This window comes from Drosophila obscura, unplaced genomic scaffold (assembly GCF_018151105.1).
Source record: "Drosophila obscura isolate BZ-5 IFL unplaced genomic scaffold, ASM1815110v1 contig_186, whole genome shotgun sequence".
NCBI lineage: Eukaryota > Metazoa > Arthropoda > Insecta > Diptera > Drosophilidae > Drosophila > Drosophila obscura.
In genome coordinates, this window is record NW_024542774.1 from 3976990 (window position 1) to 3996434 (window position 19445).

Below are 19445 nucleotides of genomic sequence, written 5' to 3' on the forward strand. Positions count from 1 at the left end.
TTTGCTGCAGGCAATTTTTGAGCCAGGACAGGACAGGCCTTTGTGGGACCGCATTTACATGCTCATTAAATGTTCAAGGTCGCAAGCAGTTTTGCCATTTGTCAGTGACGTCATTGCCAATATATCAAATTACAAATCCAGATAAGTTGTACATAAATACGTATGTATATTCCACAGGCACAAGATGCACCAATCATCTCCATTGATATTGATTCCTAGACACACACACACACACACACACACACACCCATACGATAAGCGTCAGAGCTTTGGGTCTGCCACCACAAAACACAAACACATTTAATTCATAAATTGCAAGAAAAGCTTGTCGGATGGGAAAAGCTTTTCCGCGGCAGCTAGCCGACAGGTGTTGCCCGTTGCCGTTCGCAGCCATTCAGTTAGTCGCCGAAAGGACGAGCAGCCAGCAGGTATGTGCAGATCCCTCTAATCCTGACTGTGACTGTTCCAGAGCGAAGCAAGCGCCTCCAGGACACGTGTGTGTAGAGTCGGTCTGGTACAACTTGAATTGTTACAATAGGTGAAAGGTGCGGCGCGGCTGTTGATGCAACTAACAGAAATGGAAATGCATTTAAATGCACAATTACATTTTCCCAGTGTGTGTGTGTGTGTGTGTGTGTGTGTGTGACATAATTAACAGTGACCTTCATAAGTAGAAAGTAGGTACAGAAGAATGTGGCACTCTCGACCAATCCGAAACACATTTGCTAAGTAAACATAAGGCAGATTCAAAGTGAGATTATGACTGAAATATGATGCAAATTCTCGGATATCTCTTAGATTATAAGTAAACAAGTGCCCGTAGCTCTTGAGTTCTGAATATCACAGTTTTTTTTTTTTGTAATTTTTCGGCTGCGGCTTAGAATGTGGAAATCATTTCAAGCCACTTGTATTAAATTGCCTCACTGGGATTCCTACATGCCAAGTTTTCCATTAATATAATTTAGAGAATTTAAATCACATGCGTGCAATGTATGTACGTTCCCCTTTTATTCCGCTAAACTTCTTAGACTGAACTTCATCCTACTTCCTTGGCATTTTCTCTCTTCTTGCCATAATATGATTCCCCATGACTCGAACTTAAATCGTTTGCCAAAGTTCATACATATGAAAGAGTTTTCAACAGCTGCAGTCCAATGGACAAACTTTTGTCACCTGCCAAGCACATCAGAACACTTGACCCATTCAACTCATTATTACTTATTGGCAAACTTGGTTCCATGCTGTAAAATACGAGTAGGTAACTGGAAACTTGATAATTGCACAACTTTCAGCCAGCCCCAAAAGCAATTAGCCAGCCAACAGTTTCCCACGCAACCGGAGGGGTGTGGAGGAACATGCCATAAAAAGGGTGATGAAATTGTAATGACAGTTTGTGACTCCTTTGAGCTAGATAAGGAGCCGTTTTGTAAATGCGTCAGCCAACACTTTAGTTAATTAACGAACGGAATACCTAAATAATGACCACAATTAGGGCTTTATAATGGCGCAATACATCAATTAGAATTGCTCGCCAGGGCAACCAACACAGCTCGAGCCTCGCAAAGGTGGAATGCGATTAGCTGAGATTTGATAGCCGGTAATGGAGGATGGTTGATGGCAATTAGAAGACAAGACCCGCTGAAAGACAAACTGAAAGAGAGAGGTATGAGAGTATCCAAGCAACGGTCCCTTCAAGTTAGACAGAAAGTTTTACGAGCACAAGCCCAAGTCGACAAAAGTGGGCAAAAAAGTAATTAATGAAATGCTAAAAGCAGAACAAAAAGGATTTTCACCCAACTTTCTCTGCCTGGAGTGGTCAGGGCAGAATGTGGGCCCAACCATTAATGAAATTGAACATCCACGACCATCTGCCCATGCCACATACATATTTCCACGGCGACAAACTGTGAAAACTGTGTTTGGCTTTGTCTTTGGGCATGAAATGTGACGTCGCCAACTGTGTCAAGACCTTTATATCTAAATTCGGCTGCTTGTTGGCTTATTTATTTATAAAAGCGCGACTACAGCTGTTTTCTATTGGCCATGGAGCAGCTACGGTACTCACATATCAAGTCGAAAAGGTGCCCTAAAAAGTAGGCAACGTTTTTCCTGTGTTCAAATATTTTTTGTCAGCTTTAAAATTCATAAGAAATGTTACACACGTTTATATATATAAAACCTATACTATAAATATTAGATTCTATATATATACATTTCATACTTAAAGTTTCATTTTTTTTGTTTAATTATCCTCCCACCTGAGGCAAAATATTATTGTGAGGGATTCTATTTAAATGTAATAAATTTCTGACGCACACAAAAGGAAACGAGAAGGAACGTGTGAGTCGTTTCTACTTATACCCGTACTCAGTCATTATTTGGCTATATTTTTTATTTAGAAAAAAAAAATCCTATGCTACCGTACCCCTTTTAGTTACCCAACAGTGTAACTGTACCATTTGTCTACTCTCCCCGCTAGGGGTGCCGCGCACTGAACGCGCGTGGCGGCGGGAAATGCGCGTGTCGTGTCGGGGGGGCGGGAGCGCTGAATTATCCTTCTGGCTATGTCCGTCATTCAATCGGCAGTCTGGTAGTGGTCATCCTACGTCTGCGATTTAGCGTATCTTAAAAGTCCGCCCGTTCGTCCTTTGTGTGGGCGGAAGGGGGCGGGGCGAAATTTTGAATACCTGTAGCAGTGTGATATCACATGAGTGCGGAAACCAAATTTGGTTGCCCTATCCTTATAGTCTCAGATCTAGGCGCTCAACAAGCCGGACAGCGCAGACATGGCTATATCGACTCGGCTATTGATGCTGATCAAGAATATATATACTTTATGGGGTCGGAAACGTTTCCTTCTCTGCGTTACACACATCCACTTTTACCACAAATCTATTATACCCCTTAACTCTTTTTTGAGTACGGGTATAAATAATTCTTTGAGGTTTCTAATTGCCTTATGCAGTCTCTAGCCATCCCAAGAAAACAACAAACAAGAAAACATCCCAATTTGAAACAATTCAATTAAAGGTAGTCAGACCTTTGATGTTACGGTGAAGGGTTTCAAAAAGCTGACAGATAGACAATCAGGCAGAGGGAAAATGCCTCTCAAAGTACTTTTCTCTTCACAGAAATGTTCTTCAAACTGAAGTTTATTTGAAGATTAATGGTTTGAGACCACATAACCCATGATTAATAAATATCAAAATGTCCTAGGAGATTTTTTGGGCTTCATTTGAACTCTTTCAATTGCCGCTTTGCCTTTCAAAGTGGCCTAAGCTCGATTGCCCACAATGAGGCGGCATGATGAATTTATTAGCCGAGCAACAAGCGATTTTGCCATACCTACGCATACCAACGAATGTGTATGTACATAGTGTCTTATATATTACGATGTGCACCTTTCATCCAGCAATAAAAACGAGGCTCGGAGGCTGAATGGGTCGGGGAATGCGTTACACATAAATTAAGTCAGAGCCGGCAATAACACTAAAAGCGAGCCGACAATTTTAATGAGCTGCCTGACAAAGGGAGGCAAGTATATTGCCTGGCGCCGTTAAGGGAGCAGCTCATGTTGAATCCTGGGCTCCCGAAGGAGTAGCCTTGTATGCTACACGCCTGATTGAATCTATTTTTGGTAGCAGCTGAAATGTGAAAAGATATGTATGATGAGAAGTTTAAGTTCTTTTAGTTCTCGGCAGGTCAGCAGCAGCAACTAGAAATTCTGGCACGGAAAATGATGTACTAACGTGACCAAAATGAGAAACATTCCGCTGAGGGCAGTCCTTCTGCTGCTCCTCGGCATGTCCATGCAGCTGGACCCCTCGGTTGCCACGTCCACATACGGTGCGGCCTGGCAGCGCGACCTCTTCGGTCGTGATTCGCGCAATTTGATGCGCCGCAGCCCCTCCCTTTCGGGGATGGGCGATGACAGTGCCACCTACGATGGAGGCCACAACATAGGGGGCTACAAGCAAATATTTGGCCCCTATCCCATCGAGCAGGAGCCGCGGGTGGCGCATATGCCACAGCAGCAGCCCCAACAGGTGAGTGTGGGCGGAATGAAAAATGACTACAGCCACGGATGGCGCAGATTGCAGACCAGACAATTGAAGCGCGTGACATGGCATGGCGACAGAGATGGATACTTTCTGTTGTAAAAATAAAAATAAAAAAAAAAATTTCTTGCTCCAACTGCAATACCCAAAAAGTTCGAAGCGCTTAATTCACCCAAGAATTTGTGGCAAAACTTTTTACGTTTCGCTCACTCAATTTCCAGTCTGAACTTTATCCCAATATTCGGGATTGGTGTTTAAATAGCCAGCGAATATTAATTTACCCGTGAACCTGTGCAGCTTAGTCGTTCATCTAACTAAATTTCTATTATAAATTTTGTCTTCTTTGGCATTAATTCCACAGCTTCAGCGATATGGACAGGTTATTGGTAACCTTTAGAAATTGTTTTAAACTCCCCCCCAGCCTGTGTGAAAATCTGCAGCACTGCGAAACGTATTTGCCATAGAATGCCGCAGGACGTCAGAGCTGTGTTGCCAGCAAATTGAAACTGGGGGCCGTGTGTGCTGTTTTGTTTACCGCAATCAAGGGGAAAGTTCAGAGTTCAGCACGATGCTCAAATTAATTAACGGGCCATGGCGAACGCGCGAGAACAAGTGTCACTTGTATTGATAACAGGCGAAGGCAGGGCAGGCCAGGGCATGTTTGGGGGAAATGTTACGCACACGCAACGTGTGACAGGCCAGACAAGTGACTCGCTAATTGCTTCCCCCTTCTGAATCCCACAGAATCTGCGCCAGCAGACCGAGGTCTATGGGATTGTCGAGCCGCTGATTGAGGACACACCCTGCGCCGACCGGCCCTGCCTTGTCAGCGAGGACTGCTGCCCCACCGGGGTCTGTGTCAGCACCAATGGCGGTAAGCGGAAACAGTTGCACATTTGCTCTCTCCTTTTACTCTCCTCCCTGAATCCCCTTGCGGCTTGTCTTGCAGAGGGCAAATGTGTTTATGTATTTGGACACCAGCGCGACCTATGCCAGCGGCACGGGGACTGTGCTTCGGGCAGTGTCTGCATGCTGGTCGCCCAAGAGGGCATCTGGCGCTGCGAGACCGAGGCGGAGTCGAGCGCTGCCCCATCGCTGCTGGAGGAGATGTTCGGGCTGAGGCAGAGGCAGCCGCTGGGCAGCGACTGCAACAGCAGCAACGATTGTCAGGTGGTCAAGTAAGTCCAGAAGAACTTGCCTCAGGACTTTGGATCATTTGATTTGTGTTCATCTTTCAGTGGGATGTGCTGCCAGCAGCAGCGACTGCATCATCGGGCTGGCTCCAAGCGCAGCTGCGGCTACTTTCGGGATGCCTTCGACTGTGTGGACATGGTTGGCACGGAGGTAAGGAATCACCGGAGATCTGGTTAAGGTAAAGTCCCCCTAACTATTTAATATCCAACAGCATCTACAGCATCGCCGCTATTAACGAGCCCAACGAGCTGGAAGAGAAGGTGCAGGTGCACAGCTACACACGGACAGGTAGAGATGGTAATGAAAATGAAAAAGAAGATACAACAAAACCCAACAAGAAGTACCTATATACATACATAAATATATAACTGAAACATATCAAATTGTTAAACAAATACATATCATTATTCCAGTCGGCGTAGCATAGTGAAAATGTCTGCGAATATATGAACAATATATGTATCAATATTTTATTCCCTTAGTACACTTTGAAATTCGGTAACCATATCCAAGTTACTCGCAACGATCTTCGACTTCTAAATGTGTTTTTCGTAGAATCTCCAAATATACTGACTGAGGCATTCAATGTTAATTAACGGCAAAAATTATTATTGCAATACATATTTAAAATAATCAACCAACAATTAAACATTATTTAATTATTTCACATATAAATGTAAATTTAACACAATAAATAAATTACCGCAAAATTTCCAAGAGCATCAACTAAATTGGTCATCCTCTTTCCACAATGTCTGCTGAAAGCTGGAACTAGGCAGAAGTGAAGGGCAAACAATTATCCACAGGTCAGGCACACATTTGAATGAATTTATTTAAACATAGCCAACAGATTTTTTGTAATTGATTTCCCAATACGAAACACAGCAGCTGCCAATAGTGTTCCAGGTAGAAATTTTTGTCAGGTTTGCCAGGGACTTGGTAGCTAACTAGATTTTAGTGTACAGAAAAAATTTATTCCTTTTGCCTGTTTTTATTCACCCCGACCCGACTCTTAGACAGCACTCAACGTTAAGCCACCATTAATTCCCGTTTCATGGAATCGCTGCAGGGCGAGAATCCAGGCTGAAATTTAAATAAAATGTTTCCACCCGGTTGGGAAAGTATGTATGAATAATGCAGTCATCGCCCTACAAAAACACGCTTAAGCACATACATTCCCCCTCCCTTTCGTTCCGATATTTTCATATGCAAATCACTCACAGCAACCGACAGCCGAAGGCTCAAAGGGATGGGGCGGCGCCCACACAGAACAATAATTAATTAAATATATTTACACGTACTTTGGGGAAAAATTGAATGAGCGAAAATAAAAACGTTTGGCTGTTCTTTTACAAATATTTTCAGAATTGTTTTATTTATTTTTGTTTGTGTTTGTATTTTATTTAAAGTGCCAGTAAAAACGCAGCTTAAAGCTAAAAGTTAGACTCTGTTTACACTTTCAACGCTTTTGTTTTAAACATTACACCCAAGTAAATCCATCCTCCAATCTCTCAATCTCTTTCTATATCCCTCACGATCCAGTTCAATTACGATAAATACACACACCACAAACGTTTCATCCGCTCATTAATTAATGACTGAGACAATTTTCGCTTACTTGAGCTAATATAAAAAGTCGTACAACGCAAAGGTTTTCAGTAATTAGTTCTCGAAATCGTTCAATCTTTATATACCAAAAATTAATTTTCTTTTTGCAAGCAAAATAGGATATAATTTTTTTTAGTTTTATTTTCTTCATTTTTGTTTCACATTTTTGCGCATTGTTCAAGTCTTTTGTGTAGGTTTCTTTTCGATTTTAATTGAATCTTCAACTCAGTTCAATGGAAATTGTTTTTTTTTTTTTGTTTTTTGGTTTGGATCAAAGGTTGGAGTTAAACGGTAGGCGGTAGACGGTAGGAAGAACCTCCATCGGAGGTTGGTTATCTTATGGATTTGTCTTTTGAAAACAAGTCTCGGCCTAAACTTAGCTTAGAACACAGTTAAACATTTAGCATTTAACACGATCAATTCAATTTTTTTTTCTCGTTTTCTCTTGTTTGACTCTCGCACGCACAGACTCTCCACTCCACGGACTATTTACAGATTATACAATTACAGGAATAGTTTTATAAACTAAATATATGTATGTACTCGTATAATGCGTTTTGTATAAAGGCTAGAAATATATTGTTTAGACTGGTTCGTACAGGAAATTAATATAGGAAATGAAATTTCGCTGGCCAAAACTATAACAATATATATAGTTTAATATTTACGAGTAGTTTCTAAAATAGAATCATAATTCTAGTTACAATCTTGCATGCAAGGCTCGTAAAAATGCTTAGTGGTAGCTTAGCTTATATCGAAATTAATTAATTAATCTTTAAATTAATGATTACGTTAATCTCTCAGCTTGTGTGGGTGTCTTTGTGGATTGTGTGTGGGTGGCTGGGGCTGGCGCAGGGGGTTTCAGGAATCATTTGGTATGTAGAAACTACTATTGCATTCTCGTAGATTTGGTAATGGACTCGTTCAGCTTTATGGCATTTGATGGGGGAGGGGGGGAAATAAAACGCTCGGCTATGTTAAACATATTCTAGAACAGGCCAAACTCTGTTCACACACTTAAGCTATGTGTTTAGGTTTAGGTTTGTTCATTGAAACATCGAGTTTCTTACAATTTACAATTGAAGCAAATATGTATAGTTCACAATTCATATATATGTATGTAAGTATATTGTATACACAAAGTTTACTGTATACTTTTGTAATATTAATATAGTTTTCGTTTTCGTTTTACTTTGCTTTATCTTTATATGACTACAGAAAAATAGGAAGAACAAGCTTTGGTTATAACAGAAAAAGAAATCAAAAATGACTTATAGTTAAAGGATAATGGATCTAGTGTAATTGCGGTGTAGAGATGATGTAACTAAACTAATAACCATGAGGTGTGAATGAAGAAGCAACCCACCCATTGCAATGGTTTGCAGTGATCGCGGAACTGCGAAATTGATGAACAATTTCAGCAAGCGATTTATATGTATGTGGGTGTGATACACAGTTGGCTTGGTAGGCGCACACAGCATAGCAATAGCATTTGGGGCGTGGCAGACTAAGCGTGAGCAGGCGGCGCACCCGATTTGTATATTTAAATTTTACTTTTACTTTAAGATTTCCTGAGTTTAGTCAACGATTCGGTTGGTCTATGCCCAAATTGGTTGATGCCTTATCCCCCCGTCATCAATGTTTCTGTTATCGTTGTTGGTTTTTTTTTGTGTAAATTTATTTGATAAGGTGAAGTCCAAAAGTGCATGCAATTCGGATCTACTGTATTTTTGTTTTAATTCTTTTTCGTTTGTTGATAATATGTATGTATATCTCTCACTGCTTTCCACTGCTGTTCAGTCTTGGCAAAGTCTTTTGCTGTATTTTTTCGTTCGTTTTGTTGTAACGCCTCGTGTCTGAGGCAAGGTTTATAAAAAATATATTTTACGTTGTTTGTATCTTTTGTGGGGTACAGTGGGTATGTATGTCTAACTAGGCCCTAATTGGTGGCACAATGGCAGTGCGGCAGTTTGTTGTGGAGCGCCGCTTTGCTCACGCTGTCCCAAAAATAAGTAAATCTCAGCGGAAATGTCAACGAAGGCTATGTACAAGTGTCGAGGATGGTTTCAAACTGAAAACGAATACAACGAGCTCATTCTAGGCAAAAAAAACAAAGCATAGCAATGAATACACCTTTGGGATCGGTAAGCACTTAATATTTACAGCTTTCTTTGTATTTCTGTTCTCTTAACGGGTTGCTGGATCTGCTTCGCAGGCGCTGCCACGACATTAAAGGTCACGCGGGCCAGGTTACAGGTTACAGGTTACGGTTACTGCTGCATGGAGTAGACATACATACACATACACACACACACACACACACACACACACACGCAAGCATACACGCACGCACTCGTATGTACAGACACTCCTCCCACTGGGCGGTCACTGAAGCAACTGAAACTAGAGCCACAATCAGTTTTTGACCTTGTCCTCCACACTGATGCTGGCGAGGGTCTTCTTGATGCGCAGCGCCGTGAGACGTGCCACGGGATTCGGATACCAGCACTCCTTCATGACCTTGGCCATGTTGTGGAGCACGTCGGAAGCGTGCCAGCGATTCGGTATATTAGGGCGACTTTTCTCAATGCAAACGACCTGCGAGGGGGGGGTGTTAAAATATTCGATGAGGCTTAAATAAACAAATACATTTAAAAGAAATGGCGAGTTCACCTTCTTCATCTCCTCAATACTGGGATCCGGCTGCACGGCATCGTAGTACGGCAACTGATACTCATCGTAGATCATGCCCATGTTGCAGCGCCGTGCAATCTCCCAGAGGATCAGGCCAAAGGCGTACACATCCGCCCGCTTGTACGAATCAAAGTGCTGGGCATTCATGCTCTCGTCCAGCACCTCTGGGGCCATGTAGCGCTTTGTTCCAACCCGATGTGTAGAGGGTATATCCACCGAATCGTCCTTCTCCACGTGGCGTACGGCGAGGCCCAGGTCACCGATGGCGCAGCTTAGATTCGATTTCACCAGTATGTTCTTGGACTTGAGATCGCGATGGGCGATGGCGGGCTTGCCGCGGGTGCCCACAATGTCCATGTGCAGATGGGCCAGGCCAGTGGCAATGCTCAGCGACATGTTCAGCATTGTGTTGGTGTCCACCGTGTGCGTAGTCAGATAGTCGAAGAGCGATCCGTTCTCGTGGTAGTCCGTGACTAGCCACAGCTGGGTCCAAGTGCCGTTGTCTGTGGGGAGAAAATGTGAAAGAAGGATTAGAATTTCCCATGACTCTTGCTCAAAGGCTCACCCTTGTTGTCCGCTGCAATGAAACCCAGAATGTTCTCGTGTCGGAGCATTACCGTCTGATAGATTTCGGCCTCGCGAAACCAGGAGCACTCCTCGCGACTGGAGAAGATCTTAACGGCCACATTCTCACCACGCCAACGTCCCCGCCATACCTCTCCGAAGCGTCCCTTGCCAATCACGTGGCACAGCTGCACCTGGCGTGCGATGGATCGCTGTACCAAAAGCGGCAGACCAGCTGATGGAGGTTCAAGATACAAGGAACATGTAAGTATACAGCGCGATACAGCGTAGATAGCTACATATACTCTCGGAACTCACCCGAACCGGACCCAGATGTGGTCATCTCAATGATGTCGTGTATGGTGGTGTTGCCATTCAGTATGGGATCGTAGACGGAGTCCTCCTTGGTGAACGGTCTGCCGGTGGCCATGCGCTTGCGTCGCTGGCAGTAGAACCAGGAGGTCGTTCCCGTCACACAAATGACGAGGGTCACACCCACAATGATGCCGACCAGTTCCCAGCTGGTCAGAGTGCGTTCCGGCATAAAATCTGATCGGAATCAAATGAAGTCGAGTGTTAGTGGCATCAGACGAAAGTACAGAGCCGTTAAGGTGTGTGAAATCAATGCGAAATAAATACGGATACGGAGATTAGAGTATACATATTAAAGGGGGGAGCGGGGGGGGCATGCAAAAAGCCATTGACCGTTAGATGTGCATGATAAACGTAACAGCAAAACGAGGTGCAAAACGAAACAGAACGAAGGAAACCGAAAACCAAATCGAAGTACAGGCATTGATTAGCGTAACGTTGTTAGTGATTAGTAGGTAGTACTTAATTTAGTCATACGATGTACATAAATACCTGCACATGAATTTCACGAGTTATTTACAAACACCGTGCTCGTTTCGGCGCAGTTTTAATACATATGTACATACATACATATATATATATATGTATACTCCAAATAAATTACCAAACAAAATTTTCCATAAAATAAGCGAAAATAACGCTTCGAATTTTCCGGATTTCCACTAAAAAGAGACTGTCTATAGCTGAACCCGAAGCTAAACCCAAATCGACAGACAAACGCACACACAAAAACCCACGAACATTCACAAAAGTGCAATGAAAATGAAGAAACAACAAAAAAAAAAACAACGAAGAACATGATGATGCACGAGAACAAGAACAGTAATGGAAGTGCATATTCCGCTGCAACGAAACTGAAATACCCTTCAAGAAGTTGTTCAAGGTGGTATATAATAATAATATTATTTAATTTTTTAGTCCACTTCTGTTCTATTCTACCACAGAGTTTCTTACATTCATTTTATTCGTACATATATATTATTCTATCTTTACAAAAGTCACAACAAAGAACACAACTTCTTTAAGGGTATAATTATGAAGATAGAAGACCAAAAAAAAACAGCAGACGAGACAAAAATGCGGCCACCATTAATGAATGAAATGAGCGAGCTTTGACTGAGACGGCGACGGCGACGCAGACTGCAACTGCAGGCTCGGTCGACGCTGCAGTGCACATGAATGAATGAGCAAACTGCATAAACGAAAAGAGAACACCTAGACAGACAGTCGACACACTTGCACACAGACACACACACATCAATACACACAGACACCGACATTGGCACAGACTGGGACTGTTCGTGGGTGGAAGAGAAAGAGGGGGGTGATACAAAAAGCTCGCGACTGCGACGGCTTCTTCAAATTCTTCGTCTCCTTCTTTTACTCTTATGGTTCTGTACTTGCTGTTGCTGTTGGAGCACAGCCCTTGAGACATGTTTGTTTTTGTTGCAGTCTGCTTTTGCTTACTTCCTTTTTGAATGCGTTTTGAGCAAAATGTTTGCAGCGCACCAATGAAAGGCTCAACGATCCAAACAAAAAAAGTGTACATTAATGAATTCCCCAAGACTGAATCAATATGCCACTATGACAATAAAAATATCATACATACCACATCCATAGACACATATAAATGTACATATGTACGATGATTGTGCAAGGGTATGCAAAGCCGCGGCTAACGGCTCCTGTTTGTTGAATGCGTTTTTAGTAAGTCAATATGCATGTTGGTGATTAAAAAGGTCAGCAGACAGCAGAACAAAACGTAGCAAAACATCCCGCAGACACAGTTTGACAGTTGAAAGGTCGCTGTTGCTTCCACAATAGGGTGTGGCGGGGGGAGGACAGTAGCCGGGGCCACAAAACACACAATAAAATAACAAAGTGATTTACATTTACATATATTAAAATGTATGTACTATGTATGTATATGTATGCATTTATGTATGTGTAGACGTGTGGGAGCAAAGAAAGTCAACGAATGAACAAGGACAAACCCACGAATTAAAAACCGAGCGAAATATTTTCTTCACTTTACCTTCTTCCCCTCAAAAGACGAACAACAGTAGGGATATGTGCGGTTGATTGTGTCGAGGGAGGGCAGTGGGGGCTGGCTGGGATACAAGGTAGCTGTGAGCGTGTGTATTTGTGTGTGGGTGCGTACGTGTTAGACAGGTAAACAAATTCGTGAGTGAGTGTATAGCTGTGGTCACAATAATAGGAGTGCTACAAAATAATCATTTAAATTATGGGTACATAGTGAAATCTTTCCTTGTGGATAATTAGAAGAAAATTATGAAGTTTTGGCATGCGATAAATAAATAATAAATAATGCGATAATAAATAAACGTTGCTCAGAATTTTTTCTATTTTAATTTAAATAGCAGCACTCCTATTATTTTAGCCGCAACTAGCCGCATATGTATGCATGTGTAGGTGTGTGTCTGTCCCTGCAAGCTTTTTTAAATAAGTTACAATTTTTGTATATGAAAATATTTGGAAAACAACGCAATGATGTGGTGCAATGGAAACGAACGTGGACTGCTTTAATGGTGGGTGGATGGCGGAGGGTGGAGGGGTCGGCGGTGTATTTAAGACTACATGGGCATGGTCATGGTGATTGTTGTGGTATTGGTTGGACTGGTGGCTGGGTGGGGTGTGGGTGTGGGTGGTGGCTGTGCAACTCTCACCTGGTATCGGCCCACTGTAATTCGCACGCGTATTGCAAAAATCGTCGGGACAACATTGTGAGGAGACATTCGATGTTCGGAATTTACAGGTGGACGGATCTTGGGGTGGTAATTGGTCGGGGGGCAGGCATCTACATACATAATATTTAGTATTCTTGTAGTAATATGTAAGGCTGCTGTGTGTTTTTGTTCAGCTTCAAGTTGTTGCGTTAGTACTTAAACTAATACTAGTACGGGTTTTGTTGGTTAGGTTAGGATAGTTCTAGTTATAGATTAGAATAAGGTAGGGTTTTTGTAGTTGCCGGCTGTAGATGTTGCTTTGTGCAGTTGCGAAGCAGCTTTTGTTGTATTTTGTTGTTTTGTTACCACTTACTAACTAAATTTGTAGCACCTGTTTTTGTTTTGTTTTTGTTTTGTTTTGTATTTGTTGCAGAGCTTCGTTGTGTGCGGCTAAAGGCGGATGGGAGCTGGGGTTTGTTACATACGCCAAGGCCAGGAGCGGGGTTCGGGTTAGAGTGGGGGGTGGGGTACTCAGCGGCAGCGTCAGGCAGGGGGCTGTGTGTTGGGGATAGGGTGCACTGGCAAAAAGCAATATTGGTTTGTCCTCAAAATACTAAGGAAAAAAAAAGCAGCTAGGAGTCTTTATTTATAGGTAAAACGACAAGAGAGCAGGAGGGGGAAACCATTTTAACCATCACAGAACAGTTCTAATTCTGTTATAATTCTCCCAATTATTTTCACAATTCGATTCCCCAATGTGCAGAAGAGTAGACAAAGTTCAAGAACCAAAAGCAAATAAACTAGAAAACGTTCTAGAGGTTTAAAAAAAGCTCTAAACATGCATAACTATTTCATGTTTGTAGACAGTCTGCATAGAAAAGGCAACTGTGTATTTCTCTAGCACCAGCTGAAACCTATCCGAGGACAAGCCAAGCCAGAGAGCTCTACGGGAACCACAATGCGAACCAGTCCCAAGGCATTAGGCTGTACCCAAAATACACATACAAATATTGTAAAATCCCTTCCACAATCTACAAAGAGAGATCCCGTGGAATCGCTGGAAAGTGAAATATCTACAAACTACAAACAAGACTCGAATTTGCATGCAAAAGTTAAGTGTAATTTATTAAGATAAGGTGTAAGCTGGATTCCGTATACGTATTTTATTGTATGTATATTGTGTGTATAGACAAAGGTAGAAAGAGACAGAGTAAAATAATAAGAGAGAGAGAGGGAGGGAGGTAGGTAGGTGCTAAAAACAACATGGGCCCAGAGAACCCGAAAAGCAAACAAAGTGCAAATAGAAAAAAAGGAAAATATTAATAAACTAAATTGCTGTGCAAACCTAAAGAAAATATTATAACAAAAACAAAATCATAATCATAATAATGCTAGACCAAAACAAAAATAATTATTAATAATTATTACGGATTATTAAATGGTTACGTGTTGCATATTTTTGTTTGTTTGGTTGCTTGTGTTGCTATTGTTGTTGTTCTTGTCTTGGTTTTTTTTGTTTGTTTATTGCAGTGCATAATTAGGCAAATAGTAAATAACAGAGCACGAGCGGGAGCAAGAGCAAGGTAAAGAGAGATAGGGAGACAGAGAGAGTGTGTGCAAAAACTAAAGAGAGAAATTGTATTGTATTTGTTTTTGATTGATTGTTTTTGTTTTTGTGGTTACTTTGTGGTTGTTGTTGTTGTTGTGGCTGTACCTGTTTCAAATATCCTCTTCATAATCTCATTCTTATTGCAGAAGTCTTCCCTACAACATTGTATCCTAAACGAATCATATTTGATGCGGCTGGTGAGGCACTCCAGCGGCTCCCGATGCAGTTCGTATTTCAATTCGAGGCAACTAAAGTGTGCCGCCCAGTCAGTGTGCAGAACCGCGTATAGGTATAGGTACAGTTACAGGTACAGTTACACAGTACACAGGTACAGTTATCATGGAAGGAGCGGAAACGAGAGGCGAGCGAGGATGTTCAAAGGCGAGGCGGGGGGGCAAAAACATTCGACAACAGTGGGAACGTTTAAAGAGAAAGAGAGAGAAAATATAACAATTAAAACAAATTAGTTGTGCTTGGCAATTTGTTGTTGTTTTTCTGTTTTCTGTTTTCATTTTTTGTTTGTTTTGTTTTTGCCGATGATGATGATGTAGCGGCGCAGCTTCTGTTTTTGCGGCTGTTGTCTCTTTCGGCGCTTGTTGCTAATGGAAATTTCGGTCTGGTTAGTAGCAATAAAAACATTATAATTATAAGCAAAAACAATTCATATGAATCTCGGGTTGCAGGTTGTTTCTCCCTTCGGCTTCAGCTTCTGTTTTCTCTAAGTATTTGTTTGTTTTGTTTTTTTTTCATAGGTCTTTGTTTATATATATTAGTAGTGCTCTGCATTTTGGGGGTTATGAGATCATTTCAGGAACTTGAACTCAACGAGCATTCGAGGCAAGAAAATACAGTCCAAAGAACGAACGAACGAACGATGGAACTCTTGAACGGCGTGCGAGTGAGACAGAAGGACAGACAGAGAGAGAGAGAAAGAGCGAGAGAGTGAGTGGGATTGGGGCGGGCTTGTGGTAGTGGGAGTTGGGCGGGAAAGAAACACGTGCACACGCGCACGCACCTTCGAAGGTGGCCGGCGGCTGTTGCCGTATGGCACCATCACTGTCATCGTCCTCCCATGTGGGCGTGGCCACCGCATAGTACTTGATGACGGGCCGCAGTTGCCGATTGCAAAAGTCGTGATCGTTGCAACAGGCATGTCCGCCTCTGCGTGCGGCCGGCCGTGCCGTGGGTCCGCCATGGCGACCCTCGTTGCACCAGATGAATCGGCCCGGCGGAAAGCTCTGCGACATATTGAGGCATCTGGACCGGGGATCGGATGCCGCTCGATTATACACACATGTACATTCATATTCGATTATTGGATAGTGCGAGAGCTACGCTACATATGAACTAACAAGTGGGGGCCGCACTGGGCCAGTCTCAAGACTTACCGGAAACTGAAGATGATCTTATTGTCCGCATTTTTCTCCACCGACGTGAAACAGTAGCCGTCCGTCTCGCAGATGTGGTTCGTCTCCTTGCAGATGTCGCAGTGACATTTCACGGTTTCTAGCGGGAGAAAGAGAGGGCGCAAAATCAGCTAGTGCTAGGCTAGATAGAATATTTATAATCTACAAATGTGAAATATAAACTAATTGGAAAATTAATGCTTGGGAGCAGCGCATCATAAATCATATGCTAGGCAATTAGAATCTCTTGGACGATGCTGGCCACAGGGCGTATTGCCCATAACCATGCCAACAAGGCAGCTGGCGAAACTCACGCGAACGCACCGCAGAGGCAAAGGCAAAGGCAGAGGTAGAGGCAGAGGTAGATCGTGATAAAACAAAAACAAAAGCATTTAGCATTAACAAAAGCAGACGATGGGAAGAAGACAAGTGTAAAGTGGAGGGCCAGACAAAGCGACCAGTTTTTTGCCACTCCTACTTCTACCCCCTCCCTGCTTGCTTGCTACGCTACCCGTGCCGCTACCCGGGGGTTTTTCTCTGCCGCTGCCGCTGCCACTGCCACTGCCGCTTCCGAGTCGAGTGCAGGCCGTTGCAAGTGCATGCAATGCAGGCAATGCACTGCAGTGAATGGCAGCAGATGGGGGTGTCTGGTTGCGGAATGCCGTGGGAGTGGGGCACGAGAGTTGTCTGGCTAGCGGCTGCAGCTCATTGACACCGCGCGATGACGTCACGAGGCCAGACAGAGCTGGAGACAGAAACACAAAGTCTGGAGCTGGAGCTGGGAGTTTGAGTTTTCGTAATGGAGACGACCCAGACGGCCGGTGGGCTTTTTTTTAGCTCCATTCAAAGTCTTTGAGGTGTTACAGTCAAGTCACGCGAGGCATGGCTGCTGCCAACTGCCACTGCGACTGCTGCTCTCCATTCATTAAGCGTTTTCGTCTGGCCTGGCCTGGCCTGTCCTGTCCATATCTGATATGATCTGATCCTCTTCTGCCTTTGGACTTACTGTTGTGCTTCTTGCTGCTCTGCTGTTGCGGCACGAAGGGTGGCAACTGCGTGGCGTGCTGCTGTGTGGCAGCGACTGCTCCATCGCCGTCTTGCGGCAGCAGCATAGCCACTGCACTGTTGTTGCTGTAGCTGTGGCCATTGCTATTGTTGAGGCTGCTTTTGTTATTGCTGTGGCTATGGCTGTTGCTGTTGCTGTCATGGTTTCTGCTGTTATCAGCGGACAATGTCGTCGGCGACGGCGATTTTGTTAGATAAGCCTGGCCAGCTGTTTCGTCCGCTTTCACTATTGGCGCCCTTGTCGCCGTCGTTGCTGCTACGGGTGGCACCAACGCCGAGTTGGTGGCTCCAATCGAGGAACTGGTATTCATGCCCAATTCAATTGGGGTGGCTGCAAGGTGAGTCGAAAATTAGGTTAGTTTCGCACCTGAGGCAAGCGCACGAGGGCCGCCCCTAGTTCCATCCTTCCAACCCCACGGGAACCGCCCGACTTACCAAAACTGGAGCTGCTGGAGCTGAGCAGCAGCAGAGCGCCCATGAAGAGCTGCCAGGGCGGGGAGAACATCTTGTCTTTGTGTTGATAATAGCCGGGGCAGGGGCACGGGAACGGGGGCTGTTTTTCGCTTTTTGTTGTCGCTGCTTCCCCTGCGCCTATCACGTTGGGGGCTTTTCTTTTGTTTTCCGTACACACACACGCACACGACACGTACACGCGGTCACACACCCACACAAGTGCAAGTTCAAAGTCTGGACTGGATCGGATTGGATTCGATGCAATTTATTTGTTTCTTCTTCCCCGTATGCCAGGAATAGGTGCAGGTGGCGCGGGAGCGGGAGCGATTGGGCCGTGCCCTTGCGAGTGGGGTGGGCCGGAGGAAGTCCTCTGCAGACGGCCTCTAATGTCCCCTAAACTGCGCATTTATCGCGTAGGACTCGCACTGAGTACGTCCAAACAGGTTCACATTTTGCCGCTGCATGGCTTGTGGGGTGTTCAACTGATCACAACACTGGCGCGGCACTCGATGCAGTCTAATATTTAGCCAATTTCCACCCAATTGGATGAAAAATATATCACATTTCACGGACGAGAGGGCAATTTTCAGGCGTATTTTCATCACGTGATTTCCGCACTATCGCGAGTGGATTTGCAACAATCCGTTATTTACAATTGTGGCCGGCACTTGTAAGCGTATTGTGCACTTGGTTGTTTGTATTAATTCCTGTTATTTTTATGTTAAATGTAGAAAAGTTATGTGCAGCAGAGGTGTCAAACCATCGAGGGCACTATCGATAGTATCGTTGCTTTTCTGCTATCCGCTACTATCGACGGTTTTGCGACTATCATGATAGTATCGAGCTTCAGTTGTTGCGTTTTTGATATGTTTGGATTGGCTGCTCTAAAAATCGAATTTGTAAACAAATCGACAGGTGGCATCTAATTTTTACAATGGACAAGTATCTAAAAGGTTTCAATGGTTTTTTAATAATTATTTGAGCCCGATACTATTACGATAGTATCAATTGTTTTTTTCAAAACATTGAAAACCATCGATGGCTCAACTATCAATCGTTTGACAGCTCTAGTTTCCAAAGGACAGACGGACCAACAAGATTTATCGATAAAATACACCTTCTAAACCGCAGAAATATACCTTCTGACTTTCGTAATATACCGTGTATATACCAAAGAAAATATTTGTCCTCAATTTTAACATTCGATTTAATATTATAAGCTTGAACAAACGAACACATATTTTCTACAATATAATTTTGATAACTGAAGTATTCCAATACACTTCAGGCTAAGACGGACCAAATGGGAAACCAAATGGGAGAGTGAGCGAACGATATATACGATCTAGTGTGTTTTTGTTTTATTGCAGCGTATCGGCAGAGAAACGGTATAATGACAATTTATAACTGTGCTTCTCAATCTAAATTGGTTTTGGAGTCTAGTGGAATACGAGCCTAAAATAATATTATATAAAATGTTTGGCTTGAGCACCCTTATTATTATACTATCGATATTTCCGATGATTAAGCCCGCCAAACTACGAACTTTGAATTATTAAAAAAAAAAAAGTTCTCGAGAAACTAGACGCCAAAGCTGTTTTTAGAACCACAAGCTCCCACCAAATTATGCTGCCCCAAGCTAAATCTCAAACATAATCTCAGATTACATGTAAAACTGAAACTGGCACTCGAGAACATCAAACTTGAAGTTTTCGCAGGTTATAAGAGTACAAGG

General features: G+C 43.2%; 2 protein-coding genes across 5 annotated transcripts; one reads left to right on the forward strand and one right to left on the reverse strand.

The window, feature by feature from the left end:
• The first annotated feature begins 349 nt into the window (after positions 1 to 349).
• LOC111081477 (ITG-like peptide) lies at positions 350 to 5927 on the forward strand. Its single transcript, XM_022377551.2, has 6 exons — positions 350 to 428; positions 3692 to 4046; positions 4803 to 4932; positions 5008 to 5236; positions 5297 to 5402; positions 5464 to 5927. The coding sequence occupies exons 2-6, from the start codon at positions 3759 to 3761 to the stop codon at positions 5485 to 5487; spliced, it is 777 nt and encodes a 258-aa protein (XP_022233243.1). The 5' UTR covers positions 350 to 428; positions 3692 to 3758; the 3' UTR covers positions 5488 to 5927.
• Positions 5928 to 7023: 1096 nt separating this feature from the next.
• Positions 7024 to 18487, reverse strand: LOC111081476 (TGF-beta receptor type-1). 4 transcript variants are annotated; one of them, XM_041592878.1, is made up of 8 exons: positions 17693 to 18487; positions 17199 to 17588; positions 16175 to 16292; positions 15802 to 16043; positions 10437 to 10667; positions 10120 to 10353; positions 9534 to 10057; positions 7024 to 9458 (listed from the first exon to the last, which is right to left on the reverse strand). In XM_041592878.1, exons 1-8 carry the CDS (start codon positions 17760 to 17762, stop codon positions 9276 to 9278), a joined length of 1992 nt encoding a protein of 663 aa, XP_041448812.1. In that variant the 5' UTR covers positions 17763 to 18487; the 3' UTR covers positions 7024 to 9275. The 4 variants fall into 4 exon arrangements, with proteins under 4 accessions (XP_041448812.1, XP_041448814.1, XP_041448813.1 ...); XM_041592880.1 differs by lacking the exon at positions 15802 to 16043 and adding an exon at positions 13178 to 13308 and having other exon boundaries at positions 17693 to 18486; XM_041592879.1 differs by lacking the exon at positions 15802 to 16043 and adding an exon at positions 14892 to 15034 and having other exon boundaries at positions 17693 to 18486.
• Between the last annotated feature and the right edge of the window lie 958 nt (positions 18488 to 19445).

What these genes read in the sequence shown, in the direction of transcription:
- LOC111081477 (XM_022377551.2), top strand. Translation starts at nt 3,759, where the DNA reads ATGAGAAACATTCCGCTGAGGGCAGTCCTTCTGCTGCTCCTCGGCATG. An exon ending in CTGTGTCAGCACCAATGGCG is followed by an intron (nt 4,933 to 5,007) that starts GTAAGCGGAAAC and finishes CTTGTCTTGCAG; the next exon opens with AGGGCAAATGTGTTTATGTA. An exon ending in TGGACATGGTTGGCACGGAG is followed by an intron (nt 5,403 to 5,463) that starts GTAAGGAATCAC and finishes AATATCCAACAG; the next exon opens with CATCTACAGCATCGCCGCTA.
- LOC111081476 (XM_041592878.1), bottom strand. Translation starts at nt 17,762, where the DNA reads ATGTTCTCCCCGCCCTGGCAGCTCTTCATGGGCGCTCTGCTGCTGCTC. An exon ending in AAGATCATCTTCAGTTTCCG is followed by an intron (nt 16,044 to 16,174) that starts GTAAGTCTTGAG and finishes TCCCCGGTCCAG; the next exon opens with ATGCCTCAATATGTCGCAGA. An exon ending in GCCGCCGGCCACCTTCGAAG is followed by an intron (nt 10,668 to 15,801) that starts GTGCGTGCGCGT and finishes GATTCCGATCAG; the next exon opens with ATTTTATGCCGGAACGCACT.